The sequence below is a fragment of the Toxotes jaculatrix genome, chromosome 5, assembly GCF_017976425.1.
Source record: "Toxotes jaculatrix isolate fToxJac2 chromosome 5, fToxJac2.pri, whole genome shotgun sequence".
Taxonomy (NCBI): domain Eukaryota; kingdom Metazoa; phylum Chordata; class Actinopteri; family Toxotidae; genus Toxotes; species Toxotes jaculatrix.
In genome coordinates, this window is record NC_054398.1 from 25,816,536 (window position 1) to 25,833,271 (window position 16,736).

At 41.3% G+C, this 16,736-nt stretch overlaps 3 protein-coding genes across 4 annotated transcripts; 1 reads left to right on the forward strand and 2 right to left on the reverse strand.

The window, feature by feature from the left end:
• The first annotated feature begins 166 nt into the window (after positions 1-166).
• Positions 167-5,384, forward strand: LOC121182586 (low choriolytic enzyme-like). Its single transcript, XM_041039181.1, has 9 exons — positions 167-194; positions 2,438-2,518; positions 2,591-2,679; positions 3,442-3,532; positions 4,039-4,194; positions 4,282-4,399; positions 4,533-4,711; positions 4,831-4,912; positions 5,243-5,384. Exons 1-9 carry the CDS (start codon positions 167-169, stop codon positions 5,382-5,384), a joined length of 966 nt encoding a protein of 321 aa, XP_040895115.1.
• Positions 5,385-5,985: 601 nt separating this feature from the next.
• On the reverse strand, positions 5,986-11,656 carry LOC121182322 (high choriolytic enzyme 1-like). 2 transcript variants are annotated; one of them, XM_041038764.1, is made up of 9 exons: positions 11,604-11,656; positions 9,236-9,312; positions 8,723-8,768; positions 8,297-8,449; positions 7,847-7,964; positions 7,555-7,733; positions 6,904-6,985; positions 6,585-6,723; positions 5,986-6,155 (listed from the first exon to the last, which is right to left on the reverse strand). In XM_041038764.1, the coding sequence occupies exons 2-8, from the start codon at positions 9,305-9,307 to the stop codon at positions 6,594-6,596; spliced, it is 780 nt and encodes a 259-aa protein (XP_040894698.1). In that variant the 5' UTR covers positions 9,308-9,312; positions 11,604-11,656; the 3' UTR covers positions 5,986-6,155; positions 6,585-6,593. The 2 variants fall into 2 exon arrangements, with proteins under 2 accessions (XP_040894698.1, XP_040894699.1); XM_041038765.1 differs by lacking the exon at positions 11,604-11,656 and adding an exon at positions 10,889-10,903.
• Positions 11,657-11,859: 203 nt separating this feature from the next.
• On the reverse strand, positions 11,860-15,916 carry LOC121182323 (high choriolytic enzyme 1-like). Its single transcript, XM_041038766.1, has 8 exons — positions 15,785-15,916; positions 15,042-15,087; positions 14,280-14,432; positions 13,183-13,300; positions 12,710-12,888; positions 12,379-12,460; positions 12,109-12,238; positions 11,860-11,991 (listed from the first exon to the last, which is right to left on the reverse strand). The coding sequence occupies exons 1-7, from the start codon at positions 15,857-15,859 to the stop codon at positions 12,112-12,114; spliced, it is 780 nt and encodes a 259-aa protein (XP_040894700.1). The 5' UTR covers positions 15,860-15,916; the 3' UTR covers positions 11,860-11,991; positions 12,109-12,111.
• Positions 15,917-16,736: the final 820 nt, after the last annotated feature.

Sequence of the window (16,736 nt, forward strand, 5' to 3'; positions counted from 1 at the left end):
ACAGTTGAAGACTGGAAAAACTTAGCCTGGTCTGATGAATCTCGATTTCTGCCCAAGGCACAAAGCCTTGTACAAAGCCTTGTGCCTTGTGTCAGCAGCCCAGACAGGTGGTGGCGGTGGTGTAACAATGTAGGCGATTTGCTTAGAGTTTGCTCCCTGGACCCAGATGTCCAGGGAGGAGCACGTGGGTCCAGGTAGAGCCCTGGGTCCAGTAAGAGCCCTGACCAAGTGTCAGGCTCTGAGATACCAAAGCCAAGAGCAGTGGGTCTCTCACACCAAATGTCTGGTGAACCAGACAGTGGAGGGACTCACTGTCACCTTATGGGTGACACCCCACCCAAAACAACATCAAATAAATATAAATATAAATATAAATAAATAGGGGTGCTTTATGTGAACACTGTCTGTAGAAGCTCATTTCCATGTGCTGTGGTCCTCCTCCCCTCCCCTCTGCAGAGTGTTTGAAGGCCTGCATCTGCAGAAAGTAACACAGTCACAGAGTTCCAGGTCAATAGGTCTGCTGTGGTATATATGCAAAAAACCACCGTTACCTCTACTTTGTGTCTCTAAAATGCTTATTTATAACAGGGTCTGTTGATTTTCAGGCACAAATAAATGATGGTAGATAAAGGAACAGAATGATGTACATTTATATTTAGTTTTATTTATTTAATTTTGTGTGTGCGTGTCTTCAGAGCTTCAACCTGCACATCCTAAGGATTCATCTCCTGAAAACACCCAGCCAGTGAGAGATACGGCTTCATGTTCTGGATGTTCTCTACACTCTAAGCTCCCACTCTAGCCTGGAACATTCCGTAATACACACTCATTGTAAACCCTGAATTTTTCCAAAATCACTCATGATCAGTAAAGGCTCACAGGTCAAAAACTACACAACTTAGGAAAAAAGTTGAATACAACTTGAATACACAAGACTTGTGTCTACATTTTAAAGTTTGAATGGTGTCTCTAGGTGAAAGTATGCCAGAGCAGTAGATGTTTGAAAAAGGGGGAAAATTTCTATTCTCTAGCTGTGCTATAGAGGTCAAAGCAAAGCAATGCACGACTAATAAGAACTATAAGGACTATTAGTTTGTCATAAAAATGCTGACTGAAGCCCATGTGAAGTATTTACTTCACTTTAAAAAAGCAATCTAACATTTTATATCAAGGTGGAAAATACAGAAAAATGACTTTAATTATGTCAAAATAGCTGAAAAATATTCACCAGTATTCTCTGTTTTATCGTCAGTGTGTTCTCTGAGACAAAGAAACTCACACAACTTCTCATTTGTCAGATAAAAACTCTCAGTGAACCAACATGTCAGATCATCTTTACCTTCATCAACACGGTGTGTTCTTTATAAAGAAAGTCAACACAGGGGGAATCAAATATTGGTCCATGATCTATCATGCTGGAAGGATGTAGGATCTGTTCATTTATTATGTTCTGACATTTACAGAGGATTTAATCTGGGTGGTTCTCATTTGAATTTCAACTGATAAACTGATTGTGCAGCTTCAGAAGAAACTGAATGTTGAACTGACGTGAGTGAGATTCCCTACAACTCAACAGAACAGAGGAAACCTCAGAGGGGTGAGCGGTGACACAGCCTCATTTTCGCTTCAGTGGATCAGAGTGCGTCGTAGTGAGGGAAAGGTTTACTGCTGCAAAGTCCATGTCAACTCAAAACACGACAGGACTGTACAAAACATCTGTTAATTCAGATTTGTGCTTGGTATGAGAATGATGTACCATTGTTAATTGTAGCATTGGATCATTATTTCGAAAACATTCATGTGTACATTTTATTTTAGGGCATTTTAATCTTTACTAGTTCTATAGCTTCATATTTTATAAGCTCATAGTATGTTTTGTATGTAAAATCTTAAATTATGGAGTAGTGAGTGTGACATAGGGGCATATATAGAATTTGTAGTAGTAGTAGTAGTAGTGTTAAGTAAATAACTGTGGTCCCTGGTCCTCATCCAGTCTGTACAAGGCCACCATTGTTCATTCATTAAGTCCAGTGAGGTTCATAAAGGACAAACACACAGAGAAGACACCTTCAGACCTGAGGGACTGACTTGGCAGAGTTTCAGTGACTGGATGTAAAACCTGTGTGACCTCTTCAAAACCTCATCCATTGAATCTGTGAGTGACTCCTATAGGTTCCCACACAATTAGCTGTTGATCTCAAAGCAATTACGATGCTTGGTCAAGAGCAATATCGGCATCAAATACCTGAACACCCTCTTTGTTTTTCTGGATTAGTGAGGCCATATATCTGCTGAGGGTGGACCTCGGTGTCAGCGAGAGAGATGTGACAAATCCGCTGCTCTTTTATCAAGGTTTAACAAGATAAACATCTTCCTTATTCGCAGGATTAGGGAGCTAATGCCCTGCGTACGTTCTGCTGAAGGTGGACCTCTGCAGGTTTTGCTATAAAAGAGGATGACGAGGGCTCTCACAGAGCACCACGTTTCCTACTTTCCTACCTGAAGTACAGAGGTAAAGGTGAGTGAGTAAAACCGCCTACCTGCTCCTAATGCTGCTGTGAGTTTTGATCTGACTGGTGGTGTCTTCCAGCCTTAAGGCTCTTTGGCAACACGGCAGCGATGAACTGCATCCTGGCTCTCCTGGCCCTGACTGCAGTCTCAGCCTGGATCGAGGCCGGGGTAAGTGCCACAGCAAAAGCTTTCAGTCAGGCACCTGGTCTTCAGGTCTTCTCTGCAACATGTTTAGAAGTGGTTTAACCATTATGAAAGTGACGAAGGGTGAAGGGGAACGAGTAGAAACAGGCCAGAATAAATACTAAGAGCTGATTAGGGAACAGGAAACAGGCGAGCTGGTGGGAGGGGAGGAGTCAGGTGGCTGAAGGGCGAGAAGGCCGGGGCTACAGCAGGGCAGGAGGGCATGGTAAGGCCTGACATGATAGGAGGGTTAGTAACATGGCAGAGAATGAAGGAATGCATGAATGAATCCATGAATGAACAGTGCACGATCTTCCTCTGCAGTTTAAAGTTTAAACTCTGGTTCACAGGCACCTTGAGGCTCATGATGTTCTGTTTTGTTTTTTCCACTGAATCACATGTATGCTTCACGTAGCAGGATTAGAACTTCAATAAATAAGATTTTGCAAGAAGAAAAAAATATATATTAATGGTTAAAATATATTAATGGATTAAATATATTAATGGTTAAAAACTAAAGGAAAAGCTATAACATTAAGATGTAAAGCACTTTGAATTGTCGTGTTGTTGAAAGGTGCACTACAAATAGACTTGCTATGTCTAAAATAAATTTAAGTAGCATTTCTATTCACCAAGGTCATTTCAAAGTGCTTGATGTTCAATTAAATCTTTAGAGAATCAACCATCATGTCTTTATATTCTCAATATCTGCAATACTAAACATTTCCTGTCACCATCTGTGTGCAGGTGGTGAAGAGACCAAGTGGAGACAATAACGATGAAGATGAAGGAGACCTGACCGTCTCAGAGCAGCTGGAAAAAGCCAACAACAATCTCAGTGAGGCGCAGCGAACGCATCTCACCCACTAAAACAACGCAAACTGTAAAAATATCCAAAATCACTGTGTCACTTGCTTTACATGTTGAGCTTTTCAGGAGCCACAAAATATTTTTTACTGCATGACTTTACTGTATAACCTGCATGGATTCTATGTGATCAGGTGTTTCGTACAACATCAGCTGTGGCTCTGTTGTGAATTGACACTATGGCGGTGAGTCAGCATGTACGATGATGATACATGTTGATACATGTAAAGTTGTGTAAAAGTGGGAGTCGCACTGAATATAAAAATATGTCTAACGTGTCTGTGTGTTCAGATTTGACTGAGTTATGGCTCAGAGTGCGAGTCCCGGCCGGTACAGTGCTGTCAGCCGTGGCAGGTCACATCAGTGGCAGACCAGCAGTTACTGGATGCAGTGGGACCAGTGTCATACACTGATGAAGGCATCATACACTGTGATTTCTAATGGGTTTTGTTGTTACTGCTGCTGTTTTCTCTGCAGACCGTGACCACAACGGTATCCAGATAGATGGGGACATTGCTGTGTCTCGTCTGCCCACCCTGAGGAACGCCGACCCCTGCGTCCTGCGTGGATGCATGTGGCCTAAAACCTCCGACGGCAAGGTTTACATTCCCTATGTCATCGCTAATCACTACTGTGAGTACCTCCCAGCATTCCCCTGTAGCCTGTGCCTGAGACGCATTGCTTTGCTAATGTAACCTATTTATGTGATTCCACCTTCAGCCTTTCAGGAGTTGGATATCATCAAACGAGCCATCAACTCCTTCTCTTACTCCACCTGCATTCGCTTCTTCCCCCGCTCCAACCAGAGGGACTACCTCTACATCCAGTCTCTGAATGGGTACGTAATATCGGCTTTGATTCTCAGTGACAGCAGGAAAGGAGCAGCTAGTGCCTTGCTCAGGGACACTGTAAAAGGATGTGCCATTCTCAAGCTGATGTGGGACCCACTGTGCTGTCCACCTTCTCTGCAGATGCTACTCTTACGTGGGTCGGCAGGGTAACGGCCAGACGGTGTCTCTGAGCCGTCAGGGCTGCATTTACTATGGAACAATCCAGCACGAGCTGCTGCACGCCCTGGGCTTCAACCACGAGCACTGCCGCTCCGACAGGGACCAGCACATCCAGGTCCTGCTACAGAACGTCATCCATGGTAGGCTGCTGCTTTTGTTCTGTTCAACCCATGTGAACTGGGAGGAATTTAGGGGATTTTTTCAGTCTTCACCTGCTGCTTCACTCACTTATTCACATCCTGCTACAATTCAATTGCAGGTCAGGAGCACAACTTTAGGAAGATCAGCACTCTGAACCAGGGAACTCCGTACGACTACGACTCTGTCATGCACTATGGCAGGTCAGTTTTAATCCACCAGCTCCATGCTAAAACCTGCAGCTTGGCTGTGCAATGTTCAGAGTTATGATATGTTTTTTTCTGGTACCACAGAATGAGGCTGGCTTTATTCTTCACTTCTGTTAATGCCAAAAATCCCATAAACAGACCAAAATCAAATATGTGTTCATACATCCGACTTCTTCTACAGCCCCAAGCCTAATGGTCCCTGCTGAAGACATATATCTTTAAAAACAGCTCACAAATATGTAGTTTTCTCAATAAGATCACAACCTGAACAAAAGTAAAATTCAAGACAATCATTGGCTCTGGTCGTGTCTCTCCTCCTTCCAGGCTGGCTTTCTCCAAAGATAAGTACAGCCCCACCATGGTGGCTGTTTCCAACACCAACGCTGCCTTTGGCACGGCCAAACAGATGAGCCAGAACGACATCAACCGCATCAACCTGCTCTACTGCAAGAACTGGTTACACTGAGTGACACTAAGCTTCTTTAACCAATATTCATTTACTGATGTGAACTCAGGTGGGAGGAGACGTCTGTTACGCCCTTTACCACATGTTCAGCATCATGGCACCACACTGACGTGAATCATTTAGAAATAACTGTGCAGATAATTGTCTGTGCAGTGACCAGATGAAACCAGATGATGAATTTATGTGCAATAAAGGATTTTCCTGTTTGCTGAGAGGTGATGGGAAGCACATTTCCAATTTCACTTCAACCAATAAATATTCATCTTAAACATATTTGTTTGTTGTCCAGTCATTTATGAAACATGGATAAACTGTAGGGATTTATGTGACTGATTTATTTGCCTCTATCTTAAAGTCAAGAAGAAAATCTTTAAGGCAGGACTAATGATCAATAAGTTTCTCTTGTAAATGTAGAGTCACAGGTTTGAGCACCTGCAGACAAACAAAAAATGAATATAATAATCCGACTGGAGACAAGTGATTATGATTCAAAAGAAAAAGTAAAATGACCCGATGTCCCTGTGCAAATCAAAACAAGGCTCACTGTAAGAAAAATGATGCCAAATAAATATTAAACCATTAAAATGTTTTGTTGTGACATTTTATTGAAGCACAGCGTCTCCCTGTGGAGGCCCAGCTGTATTTTAAACCATTTCTATTCAAACTGAATGAAGGTTCAGTAATTGTAGAGAACTGTAGCTTGCATTTCATGCTTGGGGGCGCAGCTTTCACAGAAGGGCAGCTGTTGGTTGTTGAACTCTTATGTTGGGCCTTTGATAGAAAAGTTGAAATCTTCAGTCAGAAATCTTGAAGTGACACACACTCTGTATTTAAAGATCACACGGCATCTAACATTTCAGAAAAACTTTCCTGTGGACTGATTCGTCTGATAAAACTCCAGCATAGCTGGATCGTAAAGAGAGAAACTGTATGTATAGAGACTGAGCTGTGGAAACCTTCTCGACTCAGGCCAAATTAAAAAATAATTTAATTTAAAAAGCCAGAATGTCCTGTGGACTGAACTTCCACTAAAATCTGTGAAACACTTATTGCACTATTTGAAGGTTAAATTTTAAACTTTATGGTTGAGTTTATGGTTTAGAGGAACAGGCTTGCAGTAAGTGTTGGGGTCAGACATGTTGTTGTGAAGGTTTAGGTGAGTGGGCATACTGAGAGACAGACATTTGTTTGTGTGTTTACCGATCTGGTTTATCTGCAGTTGTACAGTCTGTTGAGCCTGGTGAGGTCGGTCTGGCTCATCTCAGTGGCCATGCCAAAGTCAACACTGGGGTCGGGTATCGGCACCATGGTGGGCTGGTTGTTCTTGGAGAAGGCGTACCTCAAATTTAAACACATGATACTTAGGAAAAGGATGATGGGTAGCCCGATGAGAGGTGGAGGAAACTGTGGCAGATTCAGCTGAAATGTTGTCAGGGTTTTTATTTGCTGTGAGCAGGACACTTCAGCAAGTTTACTGAGCTGAACAAAAAAACATGCAGCAAAAATGACTTGCACTTACCTGCTGTACTGCATGACAGAGTTGTAGTCGTAGGCAGTTCCCTGATTCAGAGTATTGATCTTGTCGAAGGCGTACTCCCAGCCTGAGCAGAGAGCAGATGATGAAGGTGGTTAAACAAGCATTAAGCTGCTTACTGACCGTGGTGGTTAAATGAGGTTTTCACAAACAGAAAGAAAGCTCTGTGCTTTCACATCACCCTGCATAATGTTTTCTTTTTTTTTAAATTTCTATGCCATTTGTTTGATTTTACTTGTGCAAAAAATAAAACACAAACACAAAGATTCAAAATATAGGCAACTGATTACCATACGACTGCAACAACACTACAGTTTTATGCAAACAAGACATGAAGTCTGAATCCTGGCAAGAGACGGTTCCTAATCTGTCCTGCAGGTGGTGATAGAGGAGAAGATATTTCCATTAAAATATAAAGGTTTAATTCTCTTGGGAGTATGGGTATGCTGAGAAAAGGTTTTATATACTCTGTTTTGTCTCCATGTAGAATATTTTCTATCACAGTAAAGGTTAAAAGGTCACTGATACGGTTTGGACTTATAGTCTGGGGACCATGAATCTCTGAACTGAACTTTTGGCCACATGAAAATTTCAAGCCCATGGTACCAGGAGACCGAGGGTCAGGGAGTCACCCACCAGGTATGACGTTCTCCCACAGGATACGAATGTGTTGGTCTCGGTCGGAGCGGCACTGCTCATGTTTGAAGCCCAGAGCGTGAAGCAGCTCGTGCTGCACCACGTCATGGTACAGACAGCCCTGACGCTTCAGGGACAGAGCCTGCTCATTGAAGCGACGGCCCACGTACGAATAGCACCTGAGAGAAGGCAAGTTAATTTTTTTTTTCTGACTGAAATCTATCAGAAATAAAGCAAAACATAAAACTCCAGTTTGTATTCTTTGTGATTCAAATATGAAATAAGGCCGAACCCGTCCAGAGACTGGATGTGAATGAAGTCGCTTTCGCCGGTGCGAGGGATGAATCTGATGCAGGAGACACTGTGGAAGGACTGAAGGCCACGTTCGATGACGGCCCGCTCCCTGGAGGCTGAAAACATCAGGGTCATTCGTTACAGACTCATCATACTGTAGTCATCTACTCTACCACGTAGAGTACAAAATACACTGCTCCTGTGAGTGCTGCATTATTTTACTGAATTATTCTTACTGGTGCATCAGTGTGTAAGCAGAATTTCACTCTTGCAGCCTGTTGAAGTGAATCTAAAACAACGCATCATACAGTATTTCCCTCTGAGATGCAGTGAAGTAGAATCTGAAAAGTGACATTTCACCACCACTCGTTGCTGCTCTAACTTGTAAGGTCTTAATGTTTCTTCAGTCGCTGTTGAAGTGAAAACTGCAGGACTCTAAACGGCTCACTGTAGTGGTCTGCAATGATGAACGGGACGTAGACCATCCCGTCACTGGCCTGGTCCCACTTGCAGTTGTAGGAGGTGCATGGGTCGGCGTTCCTCCCACTCTCAGACTCATAGATCATGTCGTCCTGGATGAGGAGCCCATCAGGAGCTCTGACTGAAACAAGGAACACAGCTCAGGGTGAAGGGACAAAATGAGTACCAGTTAAAGACCAGTTAAAGACCAGTTAAAGACCAGTTAAAGACTATTTTAAAATATGAAGACCTTCCTCTCAATAGTGTCAAAAGCATTGAGAGGCCTTTACGATTATTAATCCCTGCTGGATGTTAGATCTCTTGTTTCTTCTCTTGCTCTGTGTTTGTACTTTAAAGGAGTTTTTATGGCCACTGTCAAACACATCATCCATCCATGTGCCAGCTGTTGTCTCACCAATGTTCCTGTTGACTTCCTCAATCCTTTCAGATGCAGATTTAGCCTGTGATGCGAAAAGAGGAGTTTAACATTATAAGTATTAAAAACATGACAACGCATTCAGATTCTGGTGGGGATTTTTTTTTTAAAAAGAGCATAAAAAAACGTTGTCAAAATTAAAACGATAAATGTGACGCTTCAGATCAGCAGGGATTCTCAACTTTTTCTCTGTTTTGATTTATTTTGGTTCAAATTTGGAGGCAGACAACCCTCCAAATGGCTGATTCAACAAAATCATTATGTGGCACAGTTTTATGAGAAGCACTGATGAGATAAATCCAGGTAAAAGCCCTTAGGGTGCAGTCTTTGTCCATTTTAAACATCCTGTCTAATTTTCTGTTTCTGTTTTTCCCATTTCACTTGTTGATTTTTGTTTCGTTTCATGACCCTGAACCGTTTCAAATGCACAAACAGACGAATGAAATGTTGCGCACGACTGAATTTTTATTGTAAATCAACTCCAGAACTCACCCTCTTCTCTTCAGCTGTGATGAAAACAACCATGAGAGCCAGAAGACCCAGAGTGCACCTCAGACCAGTCATGTCCTCTGAAAAACCAAAGGTGAAAAACAGATTAAAAGCGTCTCACACCACAGCTACACCACAGAGAGTTCGCTCAGTGTTTCTGTGCAGCTTTATAAACGGTAGCTGCGGCTGGTTTTTGTATATTTTGGGGAAAAGAAATGATATGAGATATAAATAAACCTGTTGCAGCTGATAAGGCAGTTTCACCTTGATGCCATGTGCTGATTCTCATGATGCTGTTTCACAGAAGAGTCTGGAGTGTGTGGGGAAGTTGTTGTTTTTTTTGTCTTTTCTGTGGTTAATTATTATATAATGATTATATTATATTATAAACATATACACAAGGTAAGTAAGCATTAATTCAAGTATTATTTAAAATTAAACTAATCATCCTGTTGGTGCCCACAGAGTGAAGCAGCTATGGATGAACTGAAGATGAGGAAAAAAAGAAAAAAAAAAAACTTTTAATAAACTGTTTAAACCAGTTGAGTAAACACACAGTGACCTCACTGATTAGTTTGAGTTGAGTCTGAGTTTGTTTTACTGTTGGACTCACTTCCTTGGTGTTGATAAAATCCTGGCAGTGGCTCTGGGTGGAGAGGAAGAAGAACCACACAGGAATCTCTCATTTCATATTTTAAAGCCGAACTTTGAGACAGTGATTAATAGAGACAGTGATCAATAGAAAATATAAATCTGTCCCTCCAGTGGGCCTTTTTTACACCATACATATGTTATAGTACAGCATCAGAAAACCTTCATCTGAACTGAAGTGACTGTCAGGGTGTGGGTGGGGTAACTTTTTCTTTCCAGTTCCTGTAAACAGACTTTGTAAACTGGTGTACTTCTCCTTAAAAAGTATCAGCTGAAACACAGAACTCAAGCTGCATCTAATCCTGCACTTCACCAAGACATAAATGTAAATGGTTAAGTGAATACTAACGTGTTGGTGAAGAACGAGCTGTTAAGGCTCATGTGCACAACTCAAAACCAACTTAAAGTTGCATTCATTGTTTTGTTTTGTTTTGTTTTATTTCATTTTATTTTAGGCCACTATAGGGGCAGACAAGCCAAAACAAGCTGACAGAACACATACAGAACATGTTTTCTTTTTTCCCCACCACACAGACCGAGGCAGTAAACTCCAGATTCAGGAACTTATAGTAATGTGGCGAGGGGCACTAAGGGGAGGATTGAAATCACAGACAACAGCACCTGGGGACTCGCACCCCAGGAAATTCCTAGCATAAACTTCTTAGTAAATGTACAAGACACACAGGTACGTTACTGAGGCAGAGACATGAGTTAAAAGATTTAGAAATGTATTTAATAATCACAAAAAAACAAACAAAGACTGGAACTGATGAGATCTGTTGGAAAAAAAAGAAGGAAAGGTGAAAAGAATACCGGCAACTTAATGAAGTAGTTAAAATGTATTTTATTATATTCTATATACTAAAAAGGAGGAAGGCCTCAACAATCAAGTTAAAAGAACAACATATTTAAGATTTTAAAATTCAAGTTAAAAACACTAGGCAGAGGCCACATGCAGAGAGGCAGACTACACAAAGGAGTGCCAGGAGTGCTACCACTACTCACCCTCGGTGCAGCAAATCAAACTCATGGCAACCTCACAGCAAATGGTGCAGCCTACAGTGTCCCTGTGTATTAACGCACATGCAATTCAGTGAAGGGCCCTCACCACAGGTGCCTAGCCTCTCCACAGTAGCACCCCGCCTAGAAAGAAAAGAATCTCAAAACAAAATTAAGTCACAAGCAAATGAACAATGAGGGTAAAGCAAATATAACCCGATAAACAATAATCAGCCAAGCAAAAATAGAAAATAACCCAGTTGGCCAGGAGCAAATTCAAACAAAAGAAATCAATAAGAAAATAACTAAAGGAACAGAAGCCTAAACTCAAGGCAAAAGTCAAAAACAAAAGGTCCAACTAAATCTACCAGCCAAAACTAAATGTAAAAGATAAATCTAAACAAGTAGACAAAGGTTAAACTAAGGTCCAACAAAGGCAGACTAAGGGCAAATTAACGGGTGAACTAGGGACAAAACAGGACCAAACTAAGGGGAAAACAAGACCAAACTAAGGGGCAACAAAAAAGGGCAGAACAAGGGCAAACTAAAAAGCAACTGAGGGGCAAATTAAAGGGCAACTAAAGACGACTAAGGGGCAAAGAAGGGGCAAAACAGCAATAGTGCAGGTGAACCTAACAGAAAGGGGAAGAAACACCATTAACCAAGTTCACACTGCTTATTTAAAAAGTATTAAAAAAAGAACAGTCACAGGCCAACTCACCACAGGATGTTAAAAACTATTATCAAACCCCTCACAAGCAATGCAGCACCTGGACAGCCACGGCAGGGACAGAGCAGGAGGCAAAGAAAGAGACAAAAGATCACAGGTGTCTTTTATAACTTGTTCCTGATTGGGAGGAATTAGGAGGGACTGGCTCAAGGCTGCACTCAGCAGCTCCACCTAGAGTAGGGGAGGATTCCCCACCACAGTAAGTTACACAAGTGTCTATAAGTGCACAAACAACAAACACGGCTTCAGTGAACACAAACATGAAGGTTTATTATCAATGCAATGTCCTCATTTGTCCTAAAGAGTGAGAAAACATCCTCAGAGTTTTAAATAGCTGGTTTAACATGTGAACTGATGTCACGTTTTCTGTTTTCATCACCTGTCGGAGAAAGAAAGAGAAACGTGTTAAAGGCAACAAACAAACTTATATTTCCTTTTCTTGGTTGTGTTGTATGTCATGTGAATATAAAACTAGAGTGTGTTGCATCTCTCTTACTGTTTAACACTTGTACAGCCTGTTCAGTCGGGCGATGTCGTTCTTGCTCATCTGGGTGGCCGTGCCGAATTCAACGTTGGCGTTGGGGATGGGCACCATGGTGGGCTTATTGTTCCCAGAGAAGGCATACCTGGAATTAATACACACAATGAAGTACGTGTGGTGTTGACTGAAAAAGTGGAAACTATGTGTTGCTTCATCAGGTTTGTCTGTTTGTTCCAATGCCAATGACTCTCTGAGTAAACAGATGAATGGTTGGTCTCCTCAGACCTGTGGTACTGCATGACGGAGTTGTAGTCGTAGGGGGTGTTCAGGTTCAGGGTGTCGAGCTTGTCGAAGGCGTACTCCCAACCTGTGAGGCAAAAATCACAGCACAGAGGCTCAGGAAAAGCTGAAGAACTTTAGGATTATTTTAGGATTAAGATTTGGTTTCAGGATTTGGAACAAAATTTGGAAGAGGTGCGAGGATTGATCAATTAACTGATGAGCTGACTGATGGAATAACTGTTAATTGATTAATCATATATATCTGTTACTAATGGATGATTTTAATAATTGATTGATCATCTGTGGGTTTGTGTGTGGACGCCCGGGTCCTGACCGGACTGGATGTTCTCCCACAGGATTCGGATGTGCTGGTCTCTGTCGGAGCGACACTGCTCGTGGTTGAAGCCGAGCGCATGGAGCAGCTCGTGCTGGACGGTGCTGTGGTAGAGGCAGCCCTGACGGTCCAGAGACAACGTCTGAGCGTAGCCACGGCGGCCGACGTAGGAGTAACACCTGCACTCATATAATGACAGAGAAAAGAAGAAGAAGAAGAAGGAGAAGAAGAAGAAGCAGGAAGGAACAGTTCATGGCTCAGTCATGAACTCACTTTAATTTCAAATGATATCCAGTATTAAACTAAATGAGGGAATATTTGAAACAAGACCTGTGCTTACAGAATAATTAGTTGGGATCCACAGTACTGTGTGTAATCACATCTGGTGTCCATTATCTTACATTTCATTACACACAAACACACGTTTGAGTTCATGAGTTGTGTACAGTTTACACACACACACACACTGTTACCCATTGTTGGACTGGATGCTCAGGTAGTCTTTCTGGCCGGTTCTTGGGACGAAGCGAATGCAGGAGACGTCGTGGAAGGACTGCAACCCGCGCTCGATGATGGAGCGCTCGCGAGAAGCTGAGGAGATGCACGCAGGTCAGAGAAAACATACATGTGCACACATGTGCTCAAAAATATCTGCAGCACATGCACACACGTGCTTATCAGCATGTGCATGTTTAATGTTTGTCACTGCAGCTTTTGTCTTGATCCTAAACAAATTTTTATTTCACCGGGAAGAACCTGGTTAAATAAAAACAAAATTAGGATAAAGGTTGAAAAAACGGGAAAAACTGAGAAGACGTGTTTCCACGTGTGTAAGCAGGCTTTGCTGATGCTTTAAGATTTGATGTCCAACACCAGAAGAGTCAAAGACGAAGCCTGATTTTGCTGAACGGTTAAAATTAATGATGCTTTTCAATCTTAATCACGAGGACTAATAATTAGTCAATCAAAAAGATGCTCCTGGATAACAATGAATTCTATTTGATTATTGTAAATTCAAAGTAACCTCCTCTGGCTTTAACAACAGCGTGGCATCTACGAGGCATTCGTTCCACTGGTTTTTTTGAGGTATGTGCCTGGAATTGTACTCCAAGCTTTCTTAAGTTCATCAGTGAGAGACTGCTGATTTGTGGGACTCACTTTTCTGACTGATCGATCCAATTCATCCCACACAAGCTCAACTGGAGAGAGGTCTGGAGACAGAGGGGGCCAAACCATCCTTCAAAGAACACCTTCCTCCTTTTTTCGTCTGATCATGCAGTAAATACGTCCCACAATTCATAGAACTCATGCTGGTTTTTAAGAAAGGCATTGTGAACAGAAACTTGGAGCTGCTTCCAAATGTTTGGCCTGTATTGGCCTTGCTTCCAAACTTGTAAATGTCTTGTGTCATGATGAAAGTTAGATGGTTTGGCTACAAACTCCCATTTGGTGTTTGAGAAATGAAACACACCACAAGCCACTTTATGGCTCTGCATTACATTAAATGTCTTAGTCAACAGTTAATAAAGTCTGTGTGTGACCCGTTGATAAAAATGTTTCAGTCACTTACAGTAGTGCGTGGCGATGACGAAGGGCACGCGCACCTTTCCATCAGCAGACTTGCTCCACATGCAGCCGCGGGATGTGCACTGATCAGCGTTTCTCTCATTTACGTTGTCATAAGCAATGTCATCCATGACGAATGGCTCCTCCTCCGTGTGCACTGTTGGAGGAAAACGTTAATGAAAACACAATCAGTGACTTCACCCACTAAATTATTTTTTATTTGACCCTTGAAAGTGTATCAACATGTTACTGGAAGGTTTGACTAAGATTATTTAACATATGATATTTATTCGATTTCTCATCTGATTATAATTAATTGGTCTTTTTTTTTTTTTTTTGGTTAAAGTCTTTATGGAACAAAACTCTTTCTATAGAAGTTTCCAGGGTCTTGAATTTGGGATGCTGGACTGTCACTGATCCACCAACAGGATTTCACAGGAAGCAACAAAGGCTTTACTTTACACAGTGCAGTTCAGGAACAGAGGAGGTCTTGGTGAGTAGAAGATAAAAAGAGATTCTTCACGTCCTCTTTCACCGCTAAAGGAGTTCTTGTCACCAGTTGAACTGAAAAAGTCAACACTCCTTCAGAGGCATCAGGTACAGTCCCAACAGAAGATTCCTCAGAGTCCAAAAATCCAAAAAGCAATGCCAGGACAAGAGTGTCCACATACTTTTGGACAGAGCTTTGTGGATCAGCTGACTGACATCAGCAGATTCTTCTTCTAAAAAAACAAAACCATGGATTTGGACGTGTGAAGTGTCTTACCAACATCTTTGTTGGCCCTCCACAGCAGCTCAGAGACGGACAGATCCTGGATCAGGGACATGACATTACTCGTTAGCAAGGACTCACCTGAAAAAGTAAATGCATTTATGTAGGGTGGCTTCATTAAATCAAATGGAAAACTCTTCATGTGTTTTGATGAATTAAAACCACACACTCAGACCACAAGGTCAAACTGAGTCTCTTTGTGGTTGTTTTGTGTCTCTTTGTAATCAGCTGACTGTCCAACAACATGTTGACCATTAGAACAATAGTGTCTTGCAAACAGCTTCATGATGTTTGAATTCCTCACATGCTGTTCAGTCTTCATGTGCAGAGCTGAGTGTTCACTTTAGTTTTAGGTGTTACACAGCAAGAACACATACAACAACAAAAACAACAAAAAAGACAAGTAGTGGCAAATAGTAAAGTGCAAATAGTATTAAATAGTATTATTAAAGACTGACAAGTAAAAATGGCAATAAAACAAATGAATATTTCACCTTTAAATACAATTTTCTTGATTCTTCATTTTATACTTAAAATTTATTTCAGCATCAGTTGTTCATTGTTCTCTGGGTTTGGATTAGAAATACTCACCCAGAGAAGAGAGGCAGGATGAGAGAGTTACTCTGACGTCACACAGGTTTTACCAATGAAACACAAACTCAGTCACCATTTCATCTTTATGTTGAATCTTATTATTTTCTCGTTCTGAGCACAAAGATGTTTACACATTTCCTCACCTTCTCTTCAGCCCAGGAGCAGTCGGAGACCACGAGGACGATCAGGAGACCGAGTGCGTACTTCAGCAGATCCATGTTACCAGCCTGCAGGTTACCGGCGTTCACACCTGGATCCTCCTGCGGCTCCTGCTTATAAGCTTCAGCACATCTACTGAAAAAAAGCCCCACTGCTGTGCTCAGTGATAAGATGCCCTTTGCCTTGAAAACACGCTGCCAATTCCCACCTTAACTGAAATCTGCCTGTGGTTGCAAAGATTGTCCTGGAAAAGCGTTTGGGGGACCCTGTGAGAGTGTTGTCCCTAAGGACACCTGGTCCATGTCTACCTGCTGCATAAAGAATAAACCATTGAGGTTCATTGAGATTATGACTTTATTTGTTGTTAATTTCAGCAGCCCTGACAATCCAAAACAAACATGCACAAAGTGAAATTAGGAAGTTAGTTAGTCCTAATTTTGACTCACTATGTCATTATTTTGACTTGATGTCTCAAACATTTGACTAACAGCCTCATGGAAAGTAACATTTTTGACTGTCAAACTTTTAATGAACTGTGAGGTTTCCTCTTTTTCTTTTTCTGTAAAAATCACCCTAAGATTGCAAATTCTGATAGAACATTTTTTGGCCTTGTAAATAAAAACTGACAAAATACAAATTCAGCATTTTTATGAGTTGTTTTTTTTTTTTTAAAAGAGCTTCCATACTAAACTGTAAGGAGGAGAGTTTTTCTTCATATTAAAATATGAGAAGAAAACAAAAAACTGACTTGATATATCAAAATTCTAACCCACAAGATCATAATTTTTCTTTAGAAAGTGAAATTCTTCAAGTGTCATTATTTTGATGTAAAAATTGACATATTTATTTTACTGCAGTTATGTAAGTATTGTAGATTTAATGATTTATTCTGTTCCTGTTTTAAAATATTATTATATTATAATATTATCTTTTCTT

Excerpts from the sequence above, each read along its gene's own strand:
- LOC121182322 (XM_041038764.1), bottom strand. The coding sequence starts at position 9,307 with ATGACTGGTCTGAGGTGCACTCTGGGTCTTCTGGCTCTCATGGTTGTT. Across the intron at positions 8,450-8,722 it reads GGAAGTCAACAGGAACATTG|TCAGAGCTCCTGATGGGCTC; the intron begins GTGAGACAACAG and ends TCCTTGTTTCAG. Across the intron at positions 6,724-6,903 it reads TCTGTCATGCAGTACAGCAG|GTACGCCTTCTCCAAGAACA; the intron begins GTAAGTGCAAGT and ends TTTAAATTTGAG.
- LOC121182323 (XM_041038766.1), bottom strand. The coding sequence starts at position 15,859 with ATGGATCTGCTGAAGTACGCACTCGGTCTCCTGATCGTCCTCGTGGTC. Across the intron at positions 14,433-15,041 it reads GAGGGCCAACAAAGATGTTG|TGCACACGGAGGAGGAGCCA; the intron begins GTAAGACACTTC and ends TTCCTCCAACAG. Across the intron at positions 13,301-14,279 it reads CGTCATCGCCACGCACTACT|CTTCTCGCGAGCGCTCCATC; the intron begins GTAAGTGACTGA and ends GCATCTCCTCAG.
- LOC121182586 (XM_041039181.1), top strand. The coding sequence starts at position 167 with ATGTCCAGGGAGGAGCACGTGGGTCCAG. Across the intron at positions 2,680-3,441 it reads CAGCCTGGATCGAGGCCGGG|GTGGTGAAGAGACCAAGTGG; the intron begins GTAAGTGCCACA and ends ATCTGTGTGCAG. Across the intron at positions 3,533-4,038 it reads AAAAGCCAACAACAATCTCA|ACCGTGACCACAACGGTATC; the intron begins GTGAGGCGCAGC and ends TTTTCTCTGCAG.